The sequence below is a fragment of the Scyliorhinus canicula genome, chromosome 15 (assembly GCF_902713615.1).
Source record: "Scyliorhinus canicula chromosome 15, sScyCan1.1, whole genome shotgun sequence".
In the NCBI taxonomy this organism is placed as follows: domain Eukaryota; kingdom Metazoa; phylum Chordata; class Chondrichthyes; order Carcharhiniformes; family Scyliorhinidae; genus Scyliorhinus; species Scyliorhinus canicula.
This window is the reverse complement of record NC_052160.1, coordinates 2,164,053-2,188,414: the sequence shown is the minus strand read 5'-3', so window position 1 is coordinate 2,188,414 and position 24,362 is coordinate 2,164,053. Positions and strand designations below refer to the sequence as shown.

Below are 24,362 nucleotides of genomic sequence, written 5' to 3'. Positions count from 1 at the left end.
TAGGTGGATTAGCCATGAAAAATTGCCCTTAGTGTTGGGTGGGGTTACTGGGTTATGGGGATAGGGTAGAGGTGTTGGCCTTGGGTAGGGTGCTCTTTCCAGGAGCTGGTGCAGACTTGATGGGCCAAATGGCCTCCTTCTGCACTGTAAATTCTATGATAATACTTCCATGATAAAACCAGAAATGCTGGAAGCAATCAGTAGGACTGAGGAGAGAGAAACAGAGTTAACGTTTCAGGTCGATGGTCTTTCATCAGAGCTGGGTAAAGTAAGAAATGTAACAGATTTTGAGCAAGGGGTGGACTGGCAAAGGACAGATCAGTATTTAGAGATATATTTCATAAGTAGAGCCATGGTGGAGGAGACAAATATGAATAAAAGCATACAACATTGTAAAGAGCATGCAGACCCTTAGGACTGAGAGAGATATAAAGAACAAAGGAAGACAAATAACAGGAAGAGCTACAAAAAGAAACAACGTAATAGAATCAACAATATAACCTTTATTAGTGTCACAAGTAGGCTTACATTAACACTGCAATGAAGTTACTGTGAAAATCCTAGTCGCCACATTCCGGCGCCTGTTCGGGTCCACGGAGGGAGAATTCAGAATGTCCAATTCACCTAACAGCACGTCTTTTGGGACTAGTGTGAGGAAACCGGAGCACCCGGAGGAAACACATGCAGACACTGGTAAAAATGTACAGACTCTGCACAGTCACCCAAGTGGGAATAGAACCCGGGTGCTGTGAAGCAACAGTCCTAACCACTGTGCCACTGCCACCCATTATAAAGCGGTGGTTGCAAGGAGATCAAAGTGGAATTAAATGTTCACGGGTTTGTGACTTTTCATAAGGGCGGGCAGGCAGGAGGAAAGGATGGTGAGACAGCTTTGGTAGTACGAGATGGAATAAGAGGTATAGCAGTCTCAAGAAATATCACGATTAACACAAAGCTTTTACCACTATTTTGACAACTATTAGAAAAAAGGCCAATAGACATGGGTAATGTGGTCTCTTTTTAAAGAGATATAGGCAACATCGCAAATTAAAATAATGAAATAAGTCTTGCTTAATAATTACTTTGTGCCAGTTTTCATAGAGGAAGAGAATATACCTGACATTCCAAGGGAAACCATAATGCATCAAGGACTAAAAAACAAAATGTGATAGAAAAATTGACACAAAGAAACTAACAAATCCTCAGGCCCGATGGTTTCCACCCCAGGGTTTTAAAGAAGCGAGCCACAAACTTCCCAAATGCTCTCAATTCTGAATTGTTCTAGATTGGAAATATTGCAAACATAGCTCCATTATTTAAAGAGAGAAAAAACAGGAAATTATACATTTATTAGTTTAGCCACTGTTGTGGGGATCTTATTATGTCCGACAACAAAAGAGAGAGTAACTGAGCAGGTGGAGACATTTTAAATGAATAAAGAGAGCCAACATGGATTTGGAAAGAGCAAATATGTCCAACTCATCTAATTGAATTTGTGTTTAATACAGTATGTATTGTTTTAACATTCTTCTACAATGCTTTTGATAGGGTTCCACATGAGACATACTAGCTAAAACTAACAAATGAAGACAAATCATTGATTTGGTAAGGACATTGGTTAGGAGTTAGAAGACAAATGTAGGGATAATGGCCCAAACCTTCCAGTGGTAATGAAAGCAAATCTCAATGTTCACTGTCTTTGCTAAACAGAAAATGATAGTCCACACATGCGCAGAGTAATGAGGGAATCTAGAAGTTGTTGTCCGTGATTAAGGGTGTGTTACGGAGGACCTCCCCACAAAGGGCAATCCTATGTAATCAGCAAATGGATGTAACTGCCACTCATATTGTTAGCCACACTGGGAAAATGTTTGAAAATTTACACCTTGTTGAATGAATCGCAACTGGATTCTTAAAAGGTGTACTAAGTCCATATTTTTTCCAGACAACCTCATTGGCTTCTGAAAGCTAATTTCTTATTTGTGGAATGTCAACTTCTCCATGTCAAAACATAAATCACAAATAGTGATTATTTTAGTCTCTACTTAAATCCAATCATTTATTTTGTTATCTGAATATTCAAGTTAAAGTTGAGGATAATCAGTGCATAATGTGAAAAAAGTGTAAACTTGTCCACTTTGACAGGAAGAATAGTAAGGCAGAATATTAAAAATGGAGAGACTGCAAAAACCATCTGCAAATACAGAAGGATCTGGGTGTCCTGGTACATAAATCGCAAAATGTTGGCACCCAGGTACAGCAACTGGATTGTTGGCCTTTATTGCAAGGGGAACGGATTGTGAAAGTAGGGAGGTCTTTCTCCAGCTGCACATGGCTTTAGTGGGACTGCATGTGGAGGAATATGTAGGGTTTTGGCCTCCTTACCAGAGGGATATAATTGCAGTAGAGGTAGATCAGAGAAGGTTCATTTGGCTTATTCCTAGAATGAAGGGGGTATCTTAGGAGAAAAGGTTCAGCAGGTTAGGCCTAAACTCACTGGTGATTAGAAGAATGAGGTGTGATCTTATTGAACCATACATGATTGAGGGGATTTGACAGGGTGGATTACTTTTTGCCTTGTGAGGAGTTTGAATTGGGGCACAGTTTCCCATGTAGAAGGTCTCCCATGTAAGATGGAGGTGAGGAAGATTTGTTTTCTGAGGATGGTTAGACTTTGGAATTCTCTTCCCCAAAGAGCAGTGGGGGCTATGTCATTGAATAAATTCAAGGTCGAGTTAGATAGATTTCTGAATGGCAAGTGAGTCAAGGGTGATGGGGGGGCAGAAAGCAAAGTGAAGGCCTCAATTCGGATCATCCATGATCTTATTGAATGCTGGAGTAGGCTTGTGGGGCCTCCTCTTTTTTCTTATGGTCATGATCATTTAATTTCCTGATGTGTTGCCTGTAAGAATACTGCAACGTGGTTGGCTGCTTACTGAGGTCACTGCTGCTGGACGTCTGGGGATTCCTGTGACTTGACTCCAGATTTAACCTGCTGTCAGGGAAGGATAAGTCCACATACGAAAGATTGTTTGTTCTTCAAGGACAATGGTGATTACCACTGCCGTATCATTGGCTGCAAAATTCAGCCCAGTGTAGTGGAATTGGAAGCGGCTAATAGTATCATACAGGATCAGTGTTGGGCCTTTCAACTATTCTTATGAATGCCCTAGCTAACAATGGCCATATATAGAAATCTGACAAGAACACAAAGACTCGTGATATAGTACGTGTTGAGGCCATTCAGTGTGGATCATAAAAGGACAGATCGAAGTATTTATGATAAAAGCCAGGAACAGTGGATGCCCAATAAAGTTTAGATTCATATATATATTCATATGGCTGATATGTCATGGTCAGAACAAAAATAAATGACTAAGCACTCGCCTAAGAAATAATACTCGCCTTGAGAGACATGCAATGCAGATTAACCAGAACGTTAATGAGGGGAGATTAAATTAATTAGACATTTTTATAGCCAGTCAAGAATTAATTTGATTGAGGCTTCTGGAATTTAAAAAGGAATTGATTCTTCACCAGCAGGAGAGTCAGTCAACATGTGTATAAGCGCTTAAAAACAGAACCAGGCTATACAGGCACAGGAGAGAATTAAGGAAAAATCTCCACAATCTTATTCCTACTCACAACCATAGCTTCTCATCTTTGGCATCATTCTGGCACATCTATGCTGTATGTTTTCTATAATTTTGGTGTCCCTTCTTTAGTTGGGTTCGCACAAGTGCACAAAATTCAATGTCTGGTCTAACCAATGTCCCGTACAAATGTATCCTTCATTCGGACTTATAAACCTCAATGCTGCTGCCTTTATATGGCTTTAATTACCTGCACTTTATTTTCAAGGCAGAAAATTATTTGAAAAAGAAAATCAGCAAGTGAATAGATAATTCAAGAGTAACACATGCAGTCCAAGAGTTAAGCCAGAGCCATTAACATCGGCTGAAAAGCTTTCTAGGCATTGAGATTTCAATTTTCAAGCCAAATATGGAGTTTTTAATGTGGCTCTCATTCTCATTACAGGACTAACTGTCCCAAGATAAATCGTTCTACAGCATATCACCCACCCCCCTCCAAAACAAAACTTGTTTTGATCCCTTACTCAATGAAAATGCATTGAGACTCATCATTGTGTAGAGCAATATCCCAGAATAAGTCTACTGCGAATATAACAAAAAAAGCTTACAATGCCCATGTCCTAAAACAAAATCATTTCAAAACATTATCAATACAATAAAGCAAACAGCTTTGATGGGTCAGGTAATTTCTAAGCCTCTACTTGTTACAACACCCTGGGCTAGTGTGTGGTCAATTCCAGCCCCACTTGACCAAGTCGCAACACAGTTGAAATTAACTTTTAATTTGAAAAATACCTAGTTCGCTTTGGCTGCCAGTAAGTATAGTCACGAGGTTTGTAAATTAAACACAATTAACTTTTATTAACAGTAACTATAATTAAATAGGCAAATACAACTGGTTAACGACTATCTAATCTCTAACGCCTCCTTCTTTAACTTGCCCCACGGAGGGTGAAGAGCAGAAAAAGATACATATTAAAAGGATAAAAGTCTGTTTCAGATGGATGTCTTCCAGGTAGATTCTTCCTTCAGTATAAGGCCTAACTTGAGACCCTTGATTTTAGTCTGTAATGAGTTTTCACTGTAGACTCATCAGAGCCCAGAGACTTCGGCCTTTAGACTGTAGGCAGCAGAGCAGAGAGAGCAAGCTGCTTCCACCGGGAGGGTGCAATGACTTCTCTTTAAATTCACAGCAACAGCAAGCAGACAACATTTGGAAATGCGTGAGAGAGAGTGCGTGAGAGAGGGCACATGAGAGGGAGCACGCGAGAGAAGCAACAGCTTCTCCTTTCGGAGTCCAGAAGCTTTTTGCTGGGTCCGCAGAAACCTCCGCCTGACAGGATCTGATCGTTGCCTGTTGCCAGGCAGGATGCTGTCCCTGGCCAATCTATTGGCCACCAACCAACCGATTGAATCAAATCCCTCCAATCTCTCGGGTGCCATAAAGTCTGGGTTCTGCTGTTTAAAATCTAAAATCTCAGCACTGAATTCCTCACTTACCCTGCTCCACTTAAAAGGTATGTCTCCATTAAAGATCCATGGACGAAAAATTATAATGACAAGTAAAAGAAATAGAAAATAAGGGAATCAGCAGGAAGGGCCCTTACACTGCTACTCAGAAGACATGTTATCAGTAAAAGCAACTGATTATCCAGAAACTAGGTTCTTAAAATTCCTACCCTGTGATTTCCTCATCTCCTTTGTGGCTAAAGCACGATTCCCATGCTGAATGCTGCTTACATCCGAGGTCACATTGTTAACCCTCAGCTCTTGCCCCAACGACTTCCGACCATAGGCATTTTCACCAAGTCCTCCATTGACATCGTATCTGCCTGTCAAGAAAATCAAATTTTCTCAGATGACAAAAACTCAATTTCAGTAAGCTTTTCTTAATAATTTTTATGAAAAGAAATTAAGCTAAATTTTGAGATACACAATACAGCACTTCTAAAATCACAGCTTTTTAAAAACCAATAGCTATTATAAATTGACATCCAATATATTCCAAGAACAGGGAATGTACAACGTTCAGCTCAGAACAAAGGTAACCAAATCAATACACTTATTGGTTGCACTGATTACTACAGACAAAATATCTTACTTTCTAAAGAACCTAACATGTTCTCTCTATCCAGAATAATTCACAATAAATGTGCAAATTTCAGCTCATAAGAAAAATCCTCAATAATTAGGGCTGGATTGAGGCCAGTGGTGAATGGTGCTTGCCGCAAACCTCAGAATTTTGCCCATAAAGATCTACACCTAGCGGTGGCACACATTTGCCCTTTTGAGGGCAGTTTAAATCTGGCACCATGACAAAGGGACCTCCAGGCATCAGTAATATCGACAGATGATATTGAAGTACTGTATTCTGAGACAGAAAACCAGAAGTCAAAAGGACAGACTATCCTTCACTTTTAATTTAAATTTTCAAATAGATCAATAAATGATTGGATTGACATCTAAATACACATTATAATTTCTAAAGTACTTTGAATTTAAGAGAATTTTGACATTCCTCAAATCTAAAATGAACTTTTAGGGTCCAGGAGGGTGTTTATCAATATTTAGGAACTTAGTACACCATTAAAAACTCTGTTAGTTCATTCAACAATGTGCAACCTTTTCAAAGATTTTTTCTACTAGACTATCAGCATAACATTTATGTCAAGTCACTGATTGTTTTTGGATTGCACTTGAGGACCTGGAGACTGCACGCCTGCTGGAGGAACATAGAATCACAATTGCAACTTCTGGATTTCCACATTATTCTGCAACAGTCAGCTTCAATGGAGTAACCATGGCGAAAGCTGGTAGTTTTGCTGGGGTTATCACCACAATCTCCAGGTCTTTATCTGTTCCATTCAATCCATTAACTGCTAGTCAATACACCATTTCGGGTCTGTGACTTGGCATCTCTGAATGAAAGCTGTGCCATTAAAGACATGACGACTGATGAAACTGACGTTTGTCATCTCAGTCTATCTATGGTGGCAAAACTGTCGACCTCCAGAGTGGTCTTCCATTAAACGAGATTTATTTTCACAGATAGGAGTTAATGAGTATCGGAGAGATGGAGGTCACTTCTTACACTTATCAAGTCCAAAATTCAAAAATGTATCTCCAAAATCAGATTTTATTAAAATCAAAACTTGGGTGGATGGAGGGTGAAAGAGGAAGTTGCATTAGGAAAGAAGGGTGTTCCCATTTAAAAATAATCCAACATGGAGAAATGGATGCCTTTCCCCATGTTGGATTATTTTTGAATAGGAATAGCCTTGGTTCAAATCCACTTAATCTGATGACCACAAGTCATTTCTCACTGTTGGCTGTGAGGTCATAAATGAAATGGCCCAACATACTGATATGCTCCTCATAGGCAATGTCACTCACTCAAACCAAAGAATGTCTGGCTGTGGAAAGTTGGATGTGTCAAATGATGGGGGCAACAGCAAGTGCTCTTCAGGTGCTGGGCTTCAAGAACATTTCTGCGGCAGGGCGGAGGGAGCATCTGGCTATGCCATACTGATCTCAGGAGTCCTTGATGCTAGCACCAGATGATTGAAAGAGGTCTTCCTATCCCCATTGACAATCTTCACAATAGTGAGCTCACAATAAAGAAAATAAAATGGAAATAACTCAAAGAGTGCATGAAAGAATGGTGAGCAGTACTTTCTATTTCAGACCAGTTGGGGGGAACAAACGAGAGAACAAAGTTGAGAAAATGAAAGAATTGCAGAAGTATGCTTTTCCAAATTTCACTGGGATCAGAATTCCATTCAGACCAATGAGATGAAAATTATCCACTGCTTGTTAAATTGAGTTTGGGTAGTTGCAATCAAATTTCTAAAATACATGCAACTGTCATCTAGTATTTTAAGGGTATCCAACCTCCAGATTACTCCCCAGCTTCAAACAGAGGAGACACTTAAAATAAAACACAAAATTAAGCTGCGCAATAGATGATCTTAAAAAATGTTGATGTACTGTGGTTTTCATTAAAATGAATGAAAGTTTGAATGAAAAGTTAACAATGATGCGGTAACTACAATGGAATTTTTGTTGATGTGCATCAGAACTGGCGCTCTATCTGTATTCTTGCATCTCTATTCATAACTGGAATGAGGATTTAAAATAACTGGATGTGAAGATTTGTACAAACAAGATGGATGTGAGTGTTAAAAAATATGCAACTTGCCACACCCAGCAATTGTTACAAGAGTTATGACGATAGACCATCGCCCCATTAAGGGGGAAGGGAAAAAAAAAATATCACAATTCTCACCAGGTATGCCCACTTTTAATTCCCAACTAATGTGGGACAGTGAAAACAAGGCCGTCACTAACCCCCTCTATTCCTGCTCTCTTCTCATCATTTCCCAGATAACATATTCTTTGAGCATTACCGATTATAAGGCGGCAGTAACGGTCACCTTTAAAAATACAGATTGGGCCACGAGCTGTAATTTTACTTGGCGGCCCAATGAGGGAAGCAGACAAGGAGATATATAAAAACAAATCATTTGAAAATAGAGTCCACTAAATGAATCTTTTACAAAAAAAGCAGCTTGGACTGTGCGGTCCATCATTCAGGATATGCTTCAGTTGTTCTTGGGTAACAGACTACAAATACACCACACAAAATAAAATCTACTTTCCAAATGTGCGTTAAGCTCCCGCATTTATGAAAATAAATATCACAGAATAACAAAATAACTTGCGGTTGAAACATAACATTCTGTTTAAATTACTGCAGTCCTATGTAAAGATTGACAGGGTCCTCTCCTGTATCTGGTCTTTGCCTGCTCCATCTTATCGATACTTTAGCACAGGCCAATGTACTGCTGTCTCTTACATTCCCAGTGCTCTTAGTACTGCTTTTTATAGAATACTAACCTAGTCCCATACCTGACATAAGGAAGGCTCTTACGGCACACTGTCCATTGCTCATTCTCTCCCTTTATAGCAGAATCTCTGCTCTCATTCTCACTTTTACTCTTTCTGACCTCCTTTCTACAGGAAAAGAGAGAAAGGGGCAGAATTTAAAAGCCCCAAGCAATTTCTTCAAACAATTATGACTAAGGATAATTAAACTTTAAAGATACAAACAAATGCCCCATTACACAGCACATTTGGGACCAGTTACCATGCCGAGTCACCATGCTAACTTAGTATGGCATCTGCAGCCCTTCAGGCAAGCACTTTACAGTCTAGGTCTCTTTATGTGGTGGTCTTATGTCATTATTCCTTTGTACCTGCTAGTTTAAACTATGATTGACAGAATACTTGTTTTGTTTCCAGTTATAAATCTCCATACTTAGTTACCATTGCAGTTTAGGAAAAGCAAACACAACCACTGTAGTGGGTTTAAGTTCCACCTGTGAAAGCAAGCATGCCCAATGGAATTAGCAATTTAAATTTGTTAAATAGACAAAGCCACTTCTGCATATTCGGTGTAACAATGACATTTGGAAGTGATTGTGTTTATTAGAGAGCAGTACTCAGTAAAGTGCATCGCCAAATCTATACAAGACAGTGAGGAATGACAGTAGCCAAGCACAGTAATGTTAAATATTTAAATATGGCTATGCATACAATGGAGCTTGCTATACCCTCAATGGGAAGATTGCAATACAACACTGTTACTCACGGAGTGGCTACATTACTAAGTTAGGACTCTTGACAGTTAGCTATGTGAAATCAGAGTAATGTCATTGAGAGCCTTCAGTTAATTGGTGTAAGCTGACAAGATCTATTCCTTCCAGCCCAATTAGCAAAGATTGCAAGCTTCCTTCCATTCACAAATAAGTCACGGCAGCACAGTAGCCTTGTGGATAGCACAATTGCTTCACAGCTCCAGGGTCCCAGGTTCAATTCCAGCTTGGGTCACTGTCTGTGTGGAGTCTGCACATCCTCCCCGTGTGTGCGTGGGTTTCCTCCGGGTGCTCCGGTTTCCTCCCACAGTCCAAAGATGTGCAGGTTAGGTGGATTGGCCGTGATAAATTGCCCTTAGTGTCCAGAATTGCCCTTAGTGTTGGGTGGGGTTACTGGGTTATGGGGATACGGTGGAGGTGTTGACCTTGGGTAGGGTGCTCTTTCCAAGAGCCGGTGCAGACTCGATGGGCCGAATGGCCTCCTTCTGCACTGCAAATTCTATGATATCTATGAAGTCAGAGAAAAAGTCCTCAAAAGGCAGCTGATTTAGAACATAGAACAGCACAGTACAGGCCCTTCAGCCCACGATGTTGTGCCGACCATTTATCCTAATCTAAGATCAACCTAACCTACACCCCTTCACTTTACTGCTGTCCATGTGCCTGTCTAAGACGCTTAAATGTCCCTAATGACTCTGACTCCACCACCTCTGCTGGCAGTGCATTCCACACACCCACCACTCTCTGTGTAAAGAACCTCCCTCTGACATCTCCCCTATATCTTCCTCCAATCACTTTAAAATTATGTCCCCTCGTGACAGCCATTTCCACCCTGGGGAAAAGTCTCTGGCTATCCACTCTATCCATGCCTCTCATCACCGTGTACACCTCTATCAAGTCGTCACTCTGCCTTCTTCGCTCCAGTGAGAAAACCCCTAGCTCCCTCAACCTTTCTTCATAAGACATGCCCTCCAGTCCAGGCAGCATCCTGGTAAATTTCCTCTGTACCCTCTCCAAAGCATCCACATCCTTCCTATAATGAGGTGACCAGAACTGGACATAATATTCCAAGTGTGGTCTAACTAGAGTTTTATAAAGCTGCAGCAAAACCTCACGGCTGTTAAACTCAATCCCCCTGTTAATGAAAGCCAACACACCATACGCCTTCTTAACAACCCTATCAACCAGGTGGCAATTTTGAGGGATCTATGTACGTGGACCCCAAGATCCCTCTGTTCCTCCACACTTCCAAGAATTCTGCCTTTAACCCTGTATTCAGCATTCAAATTCGACCTTCCAAAATGAATCACTTCACATTTATCTAGGTTGAACACCATCTGCCACTTCTCAGCCCAGCTCTGCATCCTGTCAATGTCCTGTTGTAACCTGCAACAACCTTCAACACTATCTACAACTCCCCCAACCTTCGTGTCATCGGCAAACTTACTAACCCACCCTTCCACTTCCTCATCCAAGTCATTTATAAAAACCACAAAGAGCAGAAGTCCCAGAACAGATCCTGCGGGGCACCACTGGTCACCGACCTCCAGGCGGAATACTTTCCATCCACTACCACTCGCTGTCTTCTTTCAGCCAGCCAAATTTCCCTGTATCCCATGCCCCCTAACTTTCTGAATGAATCTACCATGAGGAACCTTATCAAATGCCTTACTAAAATCCATATACACCACATCCACTGCCCGAACATCAATGTGTCTTGTCACATCCTCAAAGAAATCAATGAGGTTTCTGAGGCATGACCTGCCCCTCACAAACCCATGCTGACTATCTTTAATCAAACTATGTTTTTCTAAATAATCATAAATCCTATCTCTCGGAATCCTTTCCAATATTTTACTCACCACAGACGCAAGATTGATGGGTCTGTAATTCCCAGGGATTTCCTTATTTCCCTTTCTTGAACAGGGGAACAACATTTGCCTCTCTCCGATCATCTGGTACTACTCCAGTGGAGAGTGAGGATGGAAAGATCATCGCCAATGGCGCAGCAATCTCCTCCCTCGTTTTCCGTAGTAACCTTTTTTTTGATAACCAAAGTTTATCACAAATGCATACAGACAATCCTGGATCCTCAACTTTCCCAATCTCATCCCAGCATTACCCCCATCCACAGAAAGATGTGACAAGATATTCATCTAATTACACACCAGCTGGCAATTACTTCCTGTTTCAATATTGACCGACCTCCCCGCAGCTACCTCCCCACCCCCAACTAACCAAACATCATGCAACTTAACATAATTCGTAGAAAAACGAAAGGGCAAATTTTCCATGAATGGGTATTGGAGAAGCAACAAGTTGGTGCTAGCCATATCATACAGGGTCAATTCTGAAGGAGCTTTCAAAGTCAGCCTCATTCATTATTCATCATGAACTTCCAGACCAGATTGGCTAGCCTGCAATAACTTGCTCTCAGCAACTTCCACACAAAGGGTGATACTGCCTTGAAAAGTTATGTTGATGTTCTACAGAGAATGGAATCACGAGCCAAAGGCACAAGTACCCTCTATATTCAGTTGGAATCGTCAAGATCCTAATTAAGAGCAGCAAAAGAGGGCTACCAGCCCAGGGCAGGCAGCCTGCTACTAGAGATGTCCCAAGTTGCTTGGCAGGTGGCAGCTAACAAAGTGATCACAGTGACAAGTATCATCTACTTGACATGTTAGCAAATCACAGAATAACCCATCGCAGAAGAGGCCCTTCGGCCCATCGAGTCTGCACCGACGCATGAAAAACACCTGACCTGTCTACCTAATCCCATTTGCCAGCACTTGCCCATAGCCTTGAATGCTGTGATGTGCCAAGTGCTCATCCAGGTACATTTTAAAGGATGTGAGGCATACCGTCTCTACCAGCCTCCCAGGCAGTGCATTCCACCCTCTGGGTAAAAAGGTTTTTCCTCAAATCCCCACTAAACCTCCTACCCATCACCTTGAACTTGAATCTCCTCATAATCGACCCTTCAACTAAGGGGAACAGCTGCTCCCTACCCACCTTGTCGATGCCCCTCAGAATCTTGTACGTCTCGATCATATCACCCATCAATCTTCCCTGCTCCAGAGAAAACAACCCAAGCTTATATATCTGAAGGTTTATCACAGGAACATTATGAAACATAATTTGACATCAAGCCACATAAGGAGATATCAGGGCTGATTACCAGATCAGCAGGGGCTATTTAGCACGGGCTAAATTGCTGGCTTTGAAAGCAGACCAAGGCAGGCCAGCAACACGGTTCGATTCCCGTATCAGCCTCCCTGAACAGGCTCTGGAATGTGGCGACTAGGGGCTTTTCACAGTAACTTCATTTGAAGCCTACTCGTGACAATAAGCGATTTTCATTTTCATTTCATTTCAGAGGCTTGGTCCAAGAGGACAAATTTAGGAGAATTTTAAAAGAGAAAAAAAAAGGCGGAAATGCATAAGGAGGGAATTCCAGAGTTGCAGCTCCAGGCATGGCCACCGATGACGGAGTGATTAAAGTGCTCAAGGAGCCACAACTGGAATTGTCCAGTGCGCTTCAGGGAAGGATACCTGCCATCCTTAATTGATCTGCTCTATGAAATGAAAAATGAAATGAAAATCGCTTATTGTCATGAGTAGGCTTCAATGAAGTTATTGTGAAAAGCCCCTAGTCGCCACATTCCGGCACCTGTCCGGGGTTGCTGGTACGGGAATACGGCTATGTGACTGCAGTCCCACAGCAGTGTAACTGATCATCCCTCTGAAGTGACCTGGCAAGTCACGCAGCGGGCCAATGCTTCCTTCAGGGCAACTAAGGGCAGTCAACCATTGTCAGTGGTCCTTATCCCCTAAATGATTTTTTAATAAATGTACATTTGGGCCTAGAAGTCTTACATGAAATTATTTAACAAAGATTAGAGTAACATTGCTAATTCATGTTCAATGAGTTCCATTCTCATGAAAGTATGTGAACTTGAAGTCACTAATTTTTCAGCAGTAACTGTCCTTGCACAAATATTTAACCACAGCAAGCAAAATGCAAAAGAACCATAAACAGCCAAGCAGGTTTTAAAAAGATCTACATCTCTATTGTGCCTTTCAAAATCACATGTCCCAAAGCACTTTAGACCAACTTAGTTACTGTGTAACGCTGAAAACTGAGTGCAGCAAGCTCCCAGAAACAACAAGGCGATAATGATCAGCTAATCTGCTTCAACAATGTGGATTTTGGGCTATATATTGGTCAGGCCATCAGGAATAAATCCTCTCTTCTTTGAGGCAGTGCTATGGGCTCTTTACATCCACCCAATAGGACATTCAGAGCCTTGAGTTAATGCCTCATCAGAAAGACTACCTCTGACAGTGCAGCGCTCTCTCAGCACTGCACAGCGCTCTCTCAGCACTGCACTGGAGTTCAGCTTTGATTGTTGTGCTCCAGTTCTGGATTGAGACTTGAACCCAGGATTCAGAGTGCTAGCAAGTGAGCCACAGCTGTCACTAAAAAAAAAAAAACTAGAATGCAGTGTTTCCACATTTAGAACCCTAATGAGACTAACAATTAATCTATTTACTCATTGTGGAATTAAATGCATGTTCACTCATTAGAAGGATCATGATCTAGTGGGAAAAAATACCCAACCCTAGTCTACATTAGAAGGAAATATTGAAAATCAAATGAATGATGCAGCGTAGGAATGTGGAGTTGAAGATAATTAAGGCTTTAATCTAGTCTTACCCCCTTCTTCATTTTGAAATCCAGTGAGGATTCGAATATCATCGTGTCTATACCGAGACACATTGGCGGAACTGGCAGAATGCAATCCGTAAGAGGCAGAATTGCCCCGGTCTCTGGCCAAAGGATACTTTAAACTGTCTTGATCGGCTGTTGCACTGTCAATCCTAAAAAGTGAAACATCATACAATAAAGTAAAAAATATAAACGGTAGTGCTGTGGTTATGATACTGAACATACAACCAAGAGGCAGGGAGTTCAAATCGCTTCATGGTAATAATCTCGGAGCCCATATTCAATAAACCTGGCAATTTCTGGGCTAACAGAAAATACCCACGAAAGCTGCAAGATTGCTGTAAAAACCTAACCGTTTCACTAATATCCTTCTGAGAAGGAGGTGTGACATTCTATTGTATTTGTGCATTTGACTTGATATTAATAGATGAGATGCCCAAAGAGAGGGGACAATCCTTTTGTTCACTCAAAGGGTTATTGTGATCTGCACTTTGCTCCATTCTAAAAACACAAACTCTCTGCTTCTGAGATTTGGTCAACTCTGCTTAGCAAACAATGCCAAAGAAGTGCTTAAAATATCTCAATCTGCAATTCTTTATTAGTGGTGCAATCTTTATGTAAAGTTCTGAAACAAAGTCCACATTTATAATTCATTTCATATGATCTTTGAAAACTAAAAGGTCTTTGGTAGCTATAGTAAAGGAAACAAAATTCTCCCAACGAGGTTAGTTAAGAAGTTAAGCATTTTGAAAAGCAGACATACACATGGGCTCTTTCAGTGACCTTCTCCCAGGCTTTAGAAACACCCACTTAAGCAATGGTAGAGTCAAAGCATAGCAGCTTTCTTTCACGAGTTGAGCAGTGAACTTAAGAATGGCACGCAATCTCAGGGACAGAAATACTGTTTTAAGGACACTCAAGGCCGGAGTGAAAAGGGGGGGAAATTGACACTGGTGCGTGAAAGAAACTTAGCGCTCCCTATCTGTATATGTGGCAGTGCCATATCCAACAAGCCGCAGCATAGTGAGAAACTGAACGCATAAACTCGGCTGGGAAGCAACAACAGCAGAAAGAGAGCAGAACCCGGAGCTCGAGAACCCCCTTCCTTGGGCAACTCTTGTCCTTCTTATCCAAAGGTCTTTGGTTCCAGTATTGGCCTGAGTCAACTGAGGACACACAATCATGCAGCCCGGCAGATATCATCCTCGTTTCAAGGGACTGATGACAGCAATGGCGACAACCGATGGAAGAGAAACTAAGGGCAGCACGGTAGCATTATGGATAGCACAAATGCTTCACAGCTCCAGGGTCCCAGGTTCGATTCCTGTCTTGGGTCACTGTCTGTGCGGAGTCTGCACATCCTCCCCGTTTGTGCGTGGGTTTCCTCCGGGTGCTCTGGTTTCCTCCCACAGTCCAAAGATGTGCAGGTTAGGTGGATTGGCCATGATAAATTGCCCTTAGTGTCCAAAATTGCCCTTAGTGTTGGGTGGGGTTACTGGGTTATGGGAATAGGGAGATGTTGACCTCGGGTGGGGTCTCATTCCCAAGAGCCGGTGCAGTCTCGATGGGCCAAATGGCCTCCTTCTGCACTGTAAATTCTATGAGAATCACAACTGAGCAGATAGGGTGCTTGATGAGATCACAATTGGGATAAAAAACTACCAATCAAGCAGGTAGCCAACAATTAACCCTTTCTTAAAACACTGAAAATCCTTTCAGCTGCCATCTTATGTTTTCATGAAGTTGAGAAATAGGGTACTGGAAATAAGGTAGCCAAATATTTATATACCTACTTGTACAGTATAACGTGTATTTAAAATATTCTGAGAACAATTACTGCCTATGCTTCTGAAGGATGGAGGACTTGATTTTGAGATTTCCCATAATCATCCAAGAAATGCAAGCATATCTATACTTCCCAGAACTATATTTCAAATAAAGTCTGGCCAGTCACCACGTGTGCAAAGGCTTTCTATTTGCAGGAACATAGGAAATAGGAGTAGACCATTTGCCTCCTCGAGCTTAATGTACCATTCAACTGATTTTCTACCTCAACATAATTTTCCTGCACTATCCCCATATACCTAGATATTTTTAATGTCTGGTAATGTATCAATCACTGTCTTGAGCATACTCAATGATGAAGCCTCCATATCCCTCTGGGGTAGACAAATCCAAAGATTCTCTATCCTCGTTGAAGAAATTCCTCCTCACCTCAGTCCTAAATGGTTTCTTATTCAAACACTGCGTTTTAGACCCCTGGATCCAGGGGAAACATCTTTCCTGCATCTACCCTGTTGAACACTGGAAGAGTTTTGTATGCTTCAATGTGATCACTTCTCATTCTTCCAAACTCTGGAGAAAGGCCCCAGGTTCCTTTGTATGCCAGATTCCTCCCTATCCATTAAGTGAAGAGTACTGAAAATTCAGAAATGACATTCTATTATTAGGAGGCTGGTATTTGTGATAAAAACATCAAAATAATGTAAATCAATAGGAGGCACGGTGAATGAATCACAGAAACACAATGGAAAAAGGGATGCTCAATTGTGTACAATGATTTTCATCCCAGCAGGTTCAGCAAAATGAACAACAGGTTGAGGTGGAGAAAAGCTTCCTGCAGGTGGTTTGGCAATGACCTAAAACACTGCCTCAACACTCATTCGACACCCTGCCATCGGTAATTAAAGTCCTGATCGTTTCATGTCATTTTCCACGCACCCCCCCCCCCCCCCCCCTGCCATGAGACCCTTCTTCAAATCCTATAAGTGATCAAATAAAGTGGAGAAAATAGCAGCATAAAAGCAAGAGGCCCACAAGGATACAAAAATATTGTTGAAGAGCCAATATTCACGGTGTTGCAAATTTCTACTGGGAGAAGCAGCCCATCCATCTTTAAACAGGTTTTCAGGTTTGCTGTTGCCTTCCCAACCCTGGCTGAGATTATGAGCATCCCCCCTATAAGCGTCCGAAACCGGGATGGCTCCCTTAGTGTTGGTGTGTCGCGACGTCCAATTGACTTAAGCACCGATTACCCGACTTTGAATACACAACTTATCATATAGTCCCGAGAATCAAAATGCTTTGAAATGTTGCCTCAAAAAGACATCTTAACACTACTCATATCAGTCTTTCCAGAAAACAGTTGATTCGGAAATTGTGAAGCAGAACAGCCACCAAATGAAGAATGCTTGCAGCAACGAAGCAATCTAAATAGGCAGCAAACAATGGCTTTCACATGTAGTATTAGGAGATTTAAACAAAAATAATTCCAGCAGCACCTACTTGTAAAACGTTGTGGTCCACTTTATGCATTTAATATACATTTATTACATCCGCTTACATTTCCTGACTCCTTCAGTCAAAACTTTTTACTTCCTGTGTCCACAATCAATGTGTATTAACTATTTACATTTGTCACACTGTAATTACACTAGCAAGCTCCTGGTGGTTCTGTACCAAGTAAAAATCTTCAATTTCTAGGGAAGATTTCAGCGTCTCATGTTGTTTTTCCTTGTGGTAAATTTTGTTTAAGTAATAGGCTTTTCTTATCAACTCACTCATTTTACCCTCTTTTAACCCAAAGTTTGGCTCTTTCTTATGATCAAAAATTGAGTTATTTCCTGCTTCTCTTACCGGCCTATCCTCTGCTATTTTTGTACCATAAGTATTTCTGAAAACAGACACCTAAATGCCTGTCAAAGAAAAGCTGACATAAGATCATCTTTATCAGTGTGAAAAGTAGGCATACATTAACACTGCAATGAAGTTCCTGTGAAAATCTCCTAGTTGCCACATTCCGGCGTCTGTTCAGGTACACGGAGGGAGAATTCAGAATGTCCAATTCACTTAACAAGCACGTATTTCGGGACTTGTGGGAAGAAACCCACACAGACACGGGGAGAACATGCAGACTCCGCACGGACAGTGACCAAGAGGGAATTGAACCTGGGACCCTGGCGCTGTGAAGCAACAGTGCTAACCACTGTGCTACCATGCCACCCATTCGATGACGAATTAACAATAATTTATTGAGCACCTTTTAACACAAAGAAACATTCCAAGAGGGTTTCACAGGAACATTATAAACAAAGTCCGACACCAAACTGCAAAAAAGAGATTTTAGGTCAGATGGCCGATGACCAAAAGCTTAAGTGTGTTGAAAGAGGAAAGTAAGTTAGAGGCGGAAGTAGGCAATTCCAGAGCTTACGGCCCAGGGAATTTCAGACAAGGTCACAAAGGTGCAGCAGTTATGACCAGGAATGGACAAAAGGCCAGAATCAGAGGAGTGCAGATATCAGAGGGTTAGAGGAAATTACAGAACTCCAAAGGGCATGGAGAAATTTGAAATCAAGAATGAGAATTTTGAAATCAAGATGTTGCTTGCCCGGGAACCAACATGGGTCAACAAGAACAACGGTGTTACAGAACCAATCTTGTTGCGAGTTAGGACATGGGCTGGATGACCCTAAGTTTACAGAGGGTAGAATATGGGAGGAGCCGCCAGGAATGCTTTTAAAAGGTCGAGTCAAGCGGTAATGAAGGCATGGAGGAGGGTTTCAGTAGGAAATGGGCCGAGACAGGGGTGAAGCTGGGCAATGTGGAAAGAGGTGGTCTTAATGAGGGCGGAAACTCATCTCAATGTGACACTAACGCTGTAAGCACACTAATTCAATCTCAGATTGTTGCCAGGGAGAGGGATGGAGGTGGTTGTTGGGGAACAGAGCTTGGAGCTCGGACTGAAAACAATGGCATCAATCTTCCCAATATTTAATTGGAGGATTTTTCTGTTAATCTAGTGGTAGACATCAGATAAGCAATCTGATAATTTAACAATAGATTGCTTATAATACTCAATCTCAATGTCTGCCTCTTATACCCCACAGTGAAGTCAATCTTGTGTGATGGGCGTGCCATGCACTGCATCCTCCCCCACAAATGCCACATTATCTAATCTGCTCACCCCACCCCATTGTACCCATTTTATCCATCCTCTGCTATATCCAACTCCAGAAGCAGCAAATCTATAACTGCACAAACCAATTGTCATACACGGTGTACTTATTTGGGTTCCCTGTTCAGAGGTATTTATCCAGCTACACCACCCCCACCCGAGTACAATGGGCCCCCAGGGCCATTTCCCCAGAGCATCATGCCCTTCATTTATTGCAACGTTACCTCCATCCCCACCTAAACATTATGTCAATCACCAGGTTGCTGGCAGCATGATCACCCAAAACCACATGTTCAGCATCCACCCCACAAGCAACGTCCGCATATCATCCATTTCATTGCACTAAGTTCAACATCACTGTGATGAAGCCCCGCTCCACAAGAAATCATGCTTGACAAATCTTCTGGAATTTTTTGAGGGTGTGACCAGTAGAGTGGACAAGGATGAACCAGTGGATGTTGTGTAACTGGGCTTTTGACAAGGTTCCACACAAGTGAGCAAAATTAAAGCTCATGGTATTGGGGGTAATGTATTGACATGGATAGAGAACTGGTTGGCAGACAGTGGCAATAAACAGGTCCTTTTCAGAGTGGCAGGCAGCGACTAGTGGGGTACCCCAGGGTTCAGTGCTGGGACCCCAGCAGTTCAAAATATGTATTAATGATTTGTACCAAGTGCATGCAATATCTCCAAGTTTGCATGCAACACTAAGGTGAATGGCTGTGTGTGCTGTGAGGAGAATACAAAGAGGCTGCAGGGTGACTTGGACAGGCAGAGTGATATTGTCATTGGACTAACAATCCAGAGACCCAGGTTAATGCTCTGGGCACATGGGTTCGATGGTGCAATTGGAATTCAATAAAAATTTGGAATGAAAAGTCCAATGACGAGTATGAACCCATTGTCAATTGTTGTAAAAACCCATCTGGGTCACTAATGTCCTTTAGGGAAGGAAATCGGCCATCCTAACCTGGTCTGGCCTACATGTGACTCCAGACCCACAGCAATGTGGTTGACTCTTAAATGTCCTCAGGGATCGGCAACAGAAATGCTGCTTCGGCCAGAGAAACCCCTTTATGAATGAATAAAGAAAAAAAATCTGCAGCCTAAAAGAGTGTAAAATAAATAAAATAAACAAAGTTTAAAATAAATTGGACACTGACTTGAAACAGACTCAGATTTGTCCTAGTCGCCAAAGAATACTTTCTGTATTCCATGATGTTTATAAAACCCAAATGCAATGTCACAGAAAATGCATTCATATTGTTCCTACATTAGGACTGGACTCCTTTCAAACTCAATATGTAAAAAGCCCAACAGGGGAAGATTCATTTTGGATCTAGTGATAGAGAATGAACCAGAGGAGATAAGGAAAATAAAAGTAAGGATGCATCTAGACAATAGTTTCCATAATATAAAGCACTATATGAGAGAAGGAAATATGCATGATGAAAACTAGATTAACAAATTGAAGAAAAATAGATTTGAGGGCTGCAAATTTAACTTGGGGAAACAATATTGGCGAACCACAATGGGAAACATTTAAAACAGTATTCAGCTTGCAGTATATATTCCTCTAAAGAACTGAACACAATGGAACTCCATGGAGACTTAAGGGATCAACTGAGGGTTAGGAAAGAGACATCCAGTACGTAGACTGCAGAGGATCGCAGGACAGAGGATACAAAGAAATTAGGAGAGAAGTTAAAAAACTGAGGAAGGCATAGTGGAGCTGTGAAATTAAATCAAGGAGCATTACAACAACATACAGGTACATTAATAAAAACAGGAAAGCTGTGATGGGAATAGGACCATCAAGGGAAAGATAGAAAACCGTGGGTAATGAGAGATGGCAGAAATGTCAAACAATTATTACACTTAGATATTTGTCAGAGGAACATGGTATTGAATGAGGATTGAGTAATTTTGTGAATATATTTTAAATAAAAAGGGGGTCTCAGTGAACAAAAAGCTGAGGATAAAGCCTCTGGTCTAGGGGCTAAAGAGGTACAAAGATATTGCAAAGACTGAAATCAGAGTGGAGAGACGGTGAGAGATCGAGACCAGCGCGAGTGGAGACCCCGCCGGAGATCGAGACCAGCGCGAGTGAAGACCCCGCCGGAGATAGAGACCAGCGTGAGTGGAGACCCCGCCGGAGATCGAGACCAGCGCGAGTGAAGACCCTGCCGGAGATCGAGACCAGCGCGAGTGAAGACCCTGCCGGAGATCGAGACCAGCGCGAGTGGAGACCCCGCCAGAGATCGAGACCAGCGTGAGTGGAGACCCCGCCAGAGATCGAGACCAGCGTGAGTGGAGACCCCGCCAGAGATCGAGACCAGCGTGAGCGGAGACCCCGCCGGAGATCGAGACCAGCGTGAGCGGAGACCCCGCCGGAGATCGAGACCAGCGCGAGTGGAGACCCTGCCGGAGATCGAGACCAGCATGAGCGGAGACCCCGCCGGAGATATAGACCAGCGTGAGTGGAGACCCCGCCGGAGATCGAGACCAGCGTGAGCGGAGACCCCGCCGGAGATCGAGACCAGCGTGAGCGGAGACCCCGCCGGAGATAGAGACCAGCGTGAGCGGAGACCCCGCCGGAGATCGAGACCAGCGTGAGTGGAGACCCCGCCGGAGATTGAAAACAGGATGAGAGTCGTAGATTGAAAACAGCGGGTGGAGAGACCGTCAGGAGTCTGAAAACAGATTGAGGAGCTAGGCACTAAATTAAACACAACCCCCAAGGTGCAATGTCTGGAGTTTTGCCTGAACCACGAGCAAATTGGCAGAGAGAGAGAGACAGAGATGAATATGTGGCTGAAAGACTGGTGTGGGAGAAATGAGTTTCGGTCACTGGGGCACTGGCATCAGTACTGGGGAAAGTGGGGATGTACCATTGGGATGGCCTATACCTGAACCATGCTGGGATCAGCGTTCTGCAAACCGCATAACTAGGGAAGCAGACAGGGCTTTAAACTAAAAAGAGTGGGGATGGTTCTGGAGAGGGAATAGCTAGGCTGACAAAGCAATGGGATAAGGCAGAATTGCAAGCTAGTTATTTAGGTAATGATACCCAGAGTGTGACAGGAAGGGACAGAGTGCACAAACATTTGAAAAAAGCAAGAGTCAAGAGGAAATAATGTGCAGAGTCTGCACGTTTTCCTGGTGTCTTAAGCATATCTTAAGACACGGTAGCACAGTGGTTAGCATAATTGCTTCACAGCGCCAGGGTCCCAGGTTCGATTCCTGGCTTAGGTCACTGACTGTGTGAAGTCTGCACGATCTCCCCGTGTCTGCGTGGGTTTCCTCCGGGTGCTCCGGTTTCCTCCCCAGTCACGAAGGACGCGCTTGTCAGGTGAATTGGACCTTCTGAATGCTCCCTCCGTGTACCCGAACGGGCGCCAGAATGTGGCGACTAGGGGCTTTTCACAGTAACCTCATTGCAGTGTTAAGCCTACTTGTGACAATAATAAATAATCAAGATGATTAGATTATTAAGGGTAAAAGGTAAAATTAATGGCTCTTTACTTAAATGATTGGCATATTCAACACAAAATAAACAAATTAACGGCCCAAATTGAGGTTAATGGGTATGATCTTATAGCCATTATAGAGATGTGGTTGCAAGGAGATCAAAGTGGAACTAAATGTTGATGGGTTTGTGACTTTTCATAAGGGCAGGCAAGTCGGAAAGGATGGTGAGGCAGCTTTGGTAGTACGAGATGGAATCAGAGGTATAGCAAGAAATGATATTTGTTCATAAGATGTAGAACCCATATGGGTGGAGATAAGAAATAACAAGGGAAGATGACACTGGTGGGAGTGAGTATTTAGTCTCCTTAACAGTAGCTTTACTCTAGGTCAGAGAACAAATCAGGAGACAATGAAGGCATGTAAAAAAAAAAGGGAGTACATTAATCATGGGTGACTTTAATCTGCATGTTTTTTTAATAATCTTTATTGTCACAAGTCGGAGAAGATTTGAGGGTAAACTAGCAATTAATATATAAACTGACAGCAAGAACTTCTTTAAATATTTAAAAAGGGAGAGGCCAAAGTGAACAAAAACCCCTTAGGGAATGAAACAGGAGGAAATAACAACAACACTTTTGGTGTCACAAGTAGGCTTACATTGCTATGAAAATCTCCTAGTCGCCACACTCCGGCACCTGTTCAGGAGAATTCAGAATATCCAATTCACCTAACAGCACGTCTTTCAGGACTTGTGGGAGGAAACCGGAGCACCCGGAGGAAACAATAATAATGGGGATCCAGGAAATGGCAGAGGAGTTAAACAAACATTGGCGGAAGAATAAAGATTATTAAAATAAATACAATAGCAATCACGAGAGAAAGTTCTAGGGAAACTAATGGGGCTAAAGGCAGATACGTTTCATCAACCTGATGAGTTGCTTCCTGGGGTATTAAAGTAGCTACAGTGAGAGTATGGATCCTTATATTCTGGAAAAGTTCCAGAGGATTGGAAAACTGCCAATGCAACACCCTTATTCAAAAAGGGATATTGACAAGAAATGGGAAACTATAAGCCAGTTAGCTTGACATCTGTCATTGGAAAATGGTTAGAGCCCATCATAAAGGATGCAAGAACATAGCATTTAGAAATACATAATACAATCAAGCAGATTCAGCATGGCCTCATGAAGGGAAAATCATGCCTGACAAATTTATTAGAATTCTTTGAGGTGCATGGATAAAGGGTAACCAGTAGATGTAATGTACTTAGATTTTCAAAAAGTGTTTGGTAAGGTCCCACACAAAAGGCTAATTAAAAAGAGTCTACTGCGGGTGGCACGGCGACGCAGTGGTTAGCACTGCTGCTCGGCACCGAGTTCGATTCCTGCCCCGGATCACTGCCCGAGTTTGTGGAGTTTGCACATTCTCCATGTCTGCGTGAGTCTCACCCCCACAACCCAAAGATATGCAGGGTAGGTGGATTGACCAAACTAAATTGTCCCTTATTTGGAAAAAAAATAGGTACTTAAAATTTTTTTTAAAAAGAGCCCACTGTGTTGGGGGCAGTATGTTAGCATGGGTAGATAATTGGTTACCAATACAAAATGGAGAGTTGGGATAAGAGGGCCATTTTCAGGATGGCAACATGTTGCTAGTGGAGTGCCACAGGGATCTGTGCTGGGGCAACAATTATTTACAACATATATTGACTTTGGCACGGAGTGCGGCGACTAGGGGATTTTCAGAGTAACTTCATTGCAGTGTTAATGTAAGCCTACTTGTGAAAATAAAGATTGTTATTATTATTTCCTCGGTTTCATTCCCCAAGTGGTCTTTGTTCACTTTGGTCTCTCCCTTCCTTTTTAAATATTAAACACGTTTGTGGGGAGGCAAGTGGTGAGGATGACACAAAGAATTGACAGAAGGATTATGGGCGATATTCTCCGCTCACGGAACTA

General features: G+C 42.3%; 1 protein-coding gene across 1 annotated transcript in view; it reads right to left on the bottom strand.

Annotated features, from left to right (window-relative positions):
* The window catches only part of smg1 (SMG1 nonsense mediated mRNA decay associated PI3K related kinase), a 232,495-nt gene that overhangs the window by 129,853 nt on the left and 78,280 nt on the right, over positions 1–24,362 (bottom strand). The window contains 2 exon segments of the mRNA XM_038820856.1: positions 5,273–5,425; positions 13,968–14,131. Coding sequence (XP_038676784.1) covers positions 5,273–5,425; positions 13,968–14,131 — 317 coding nt within the window.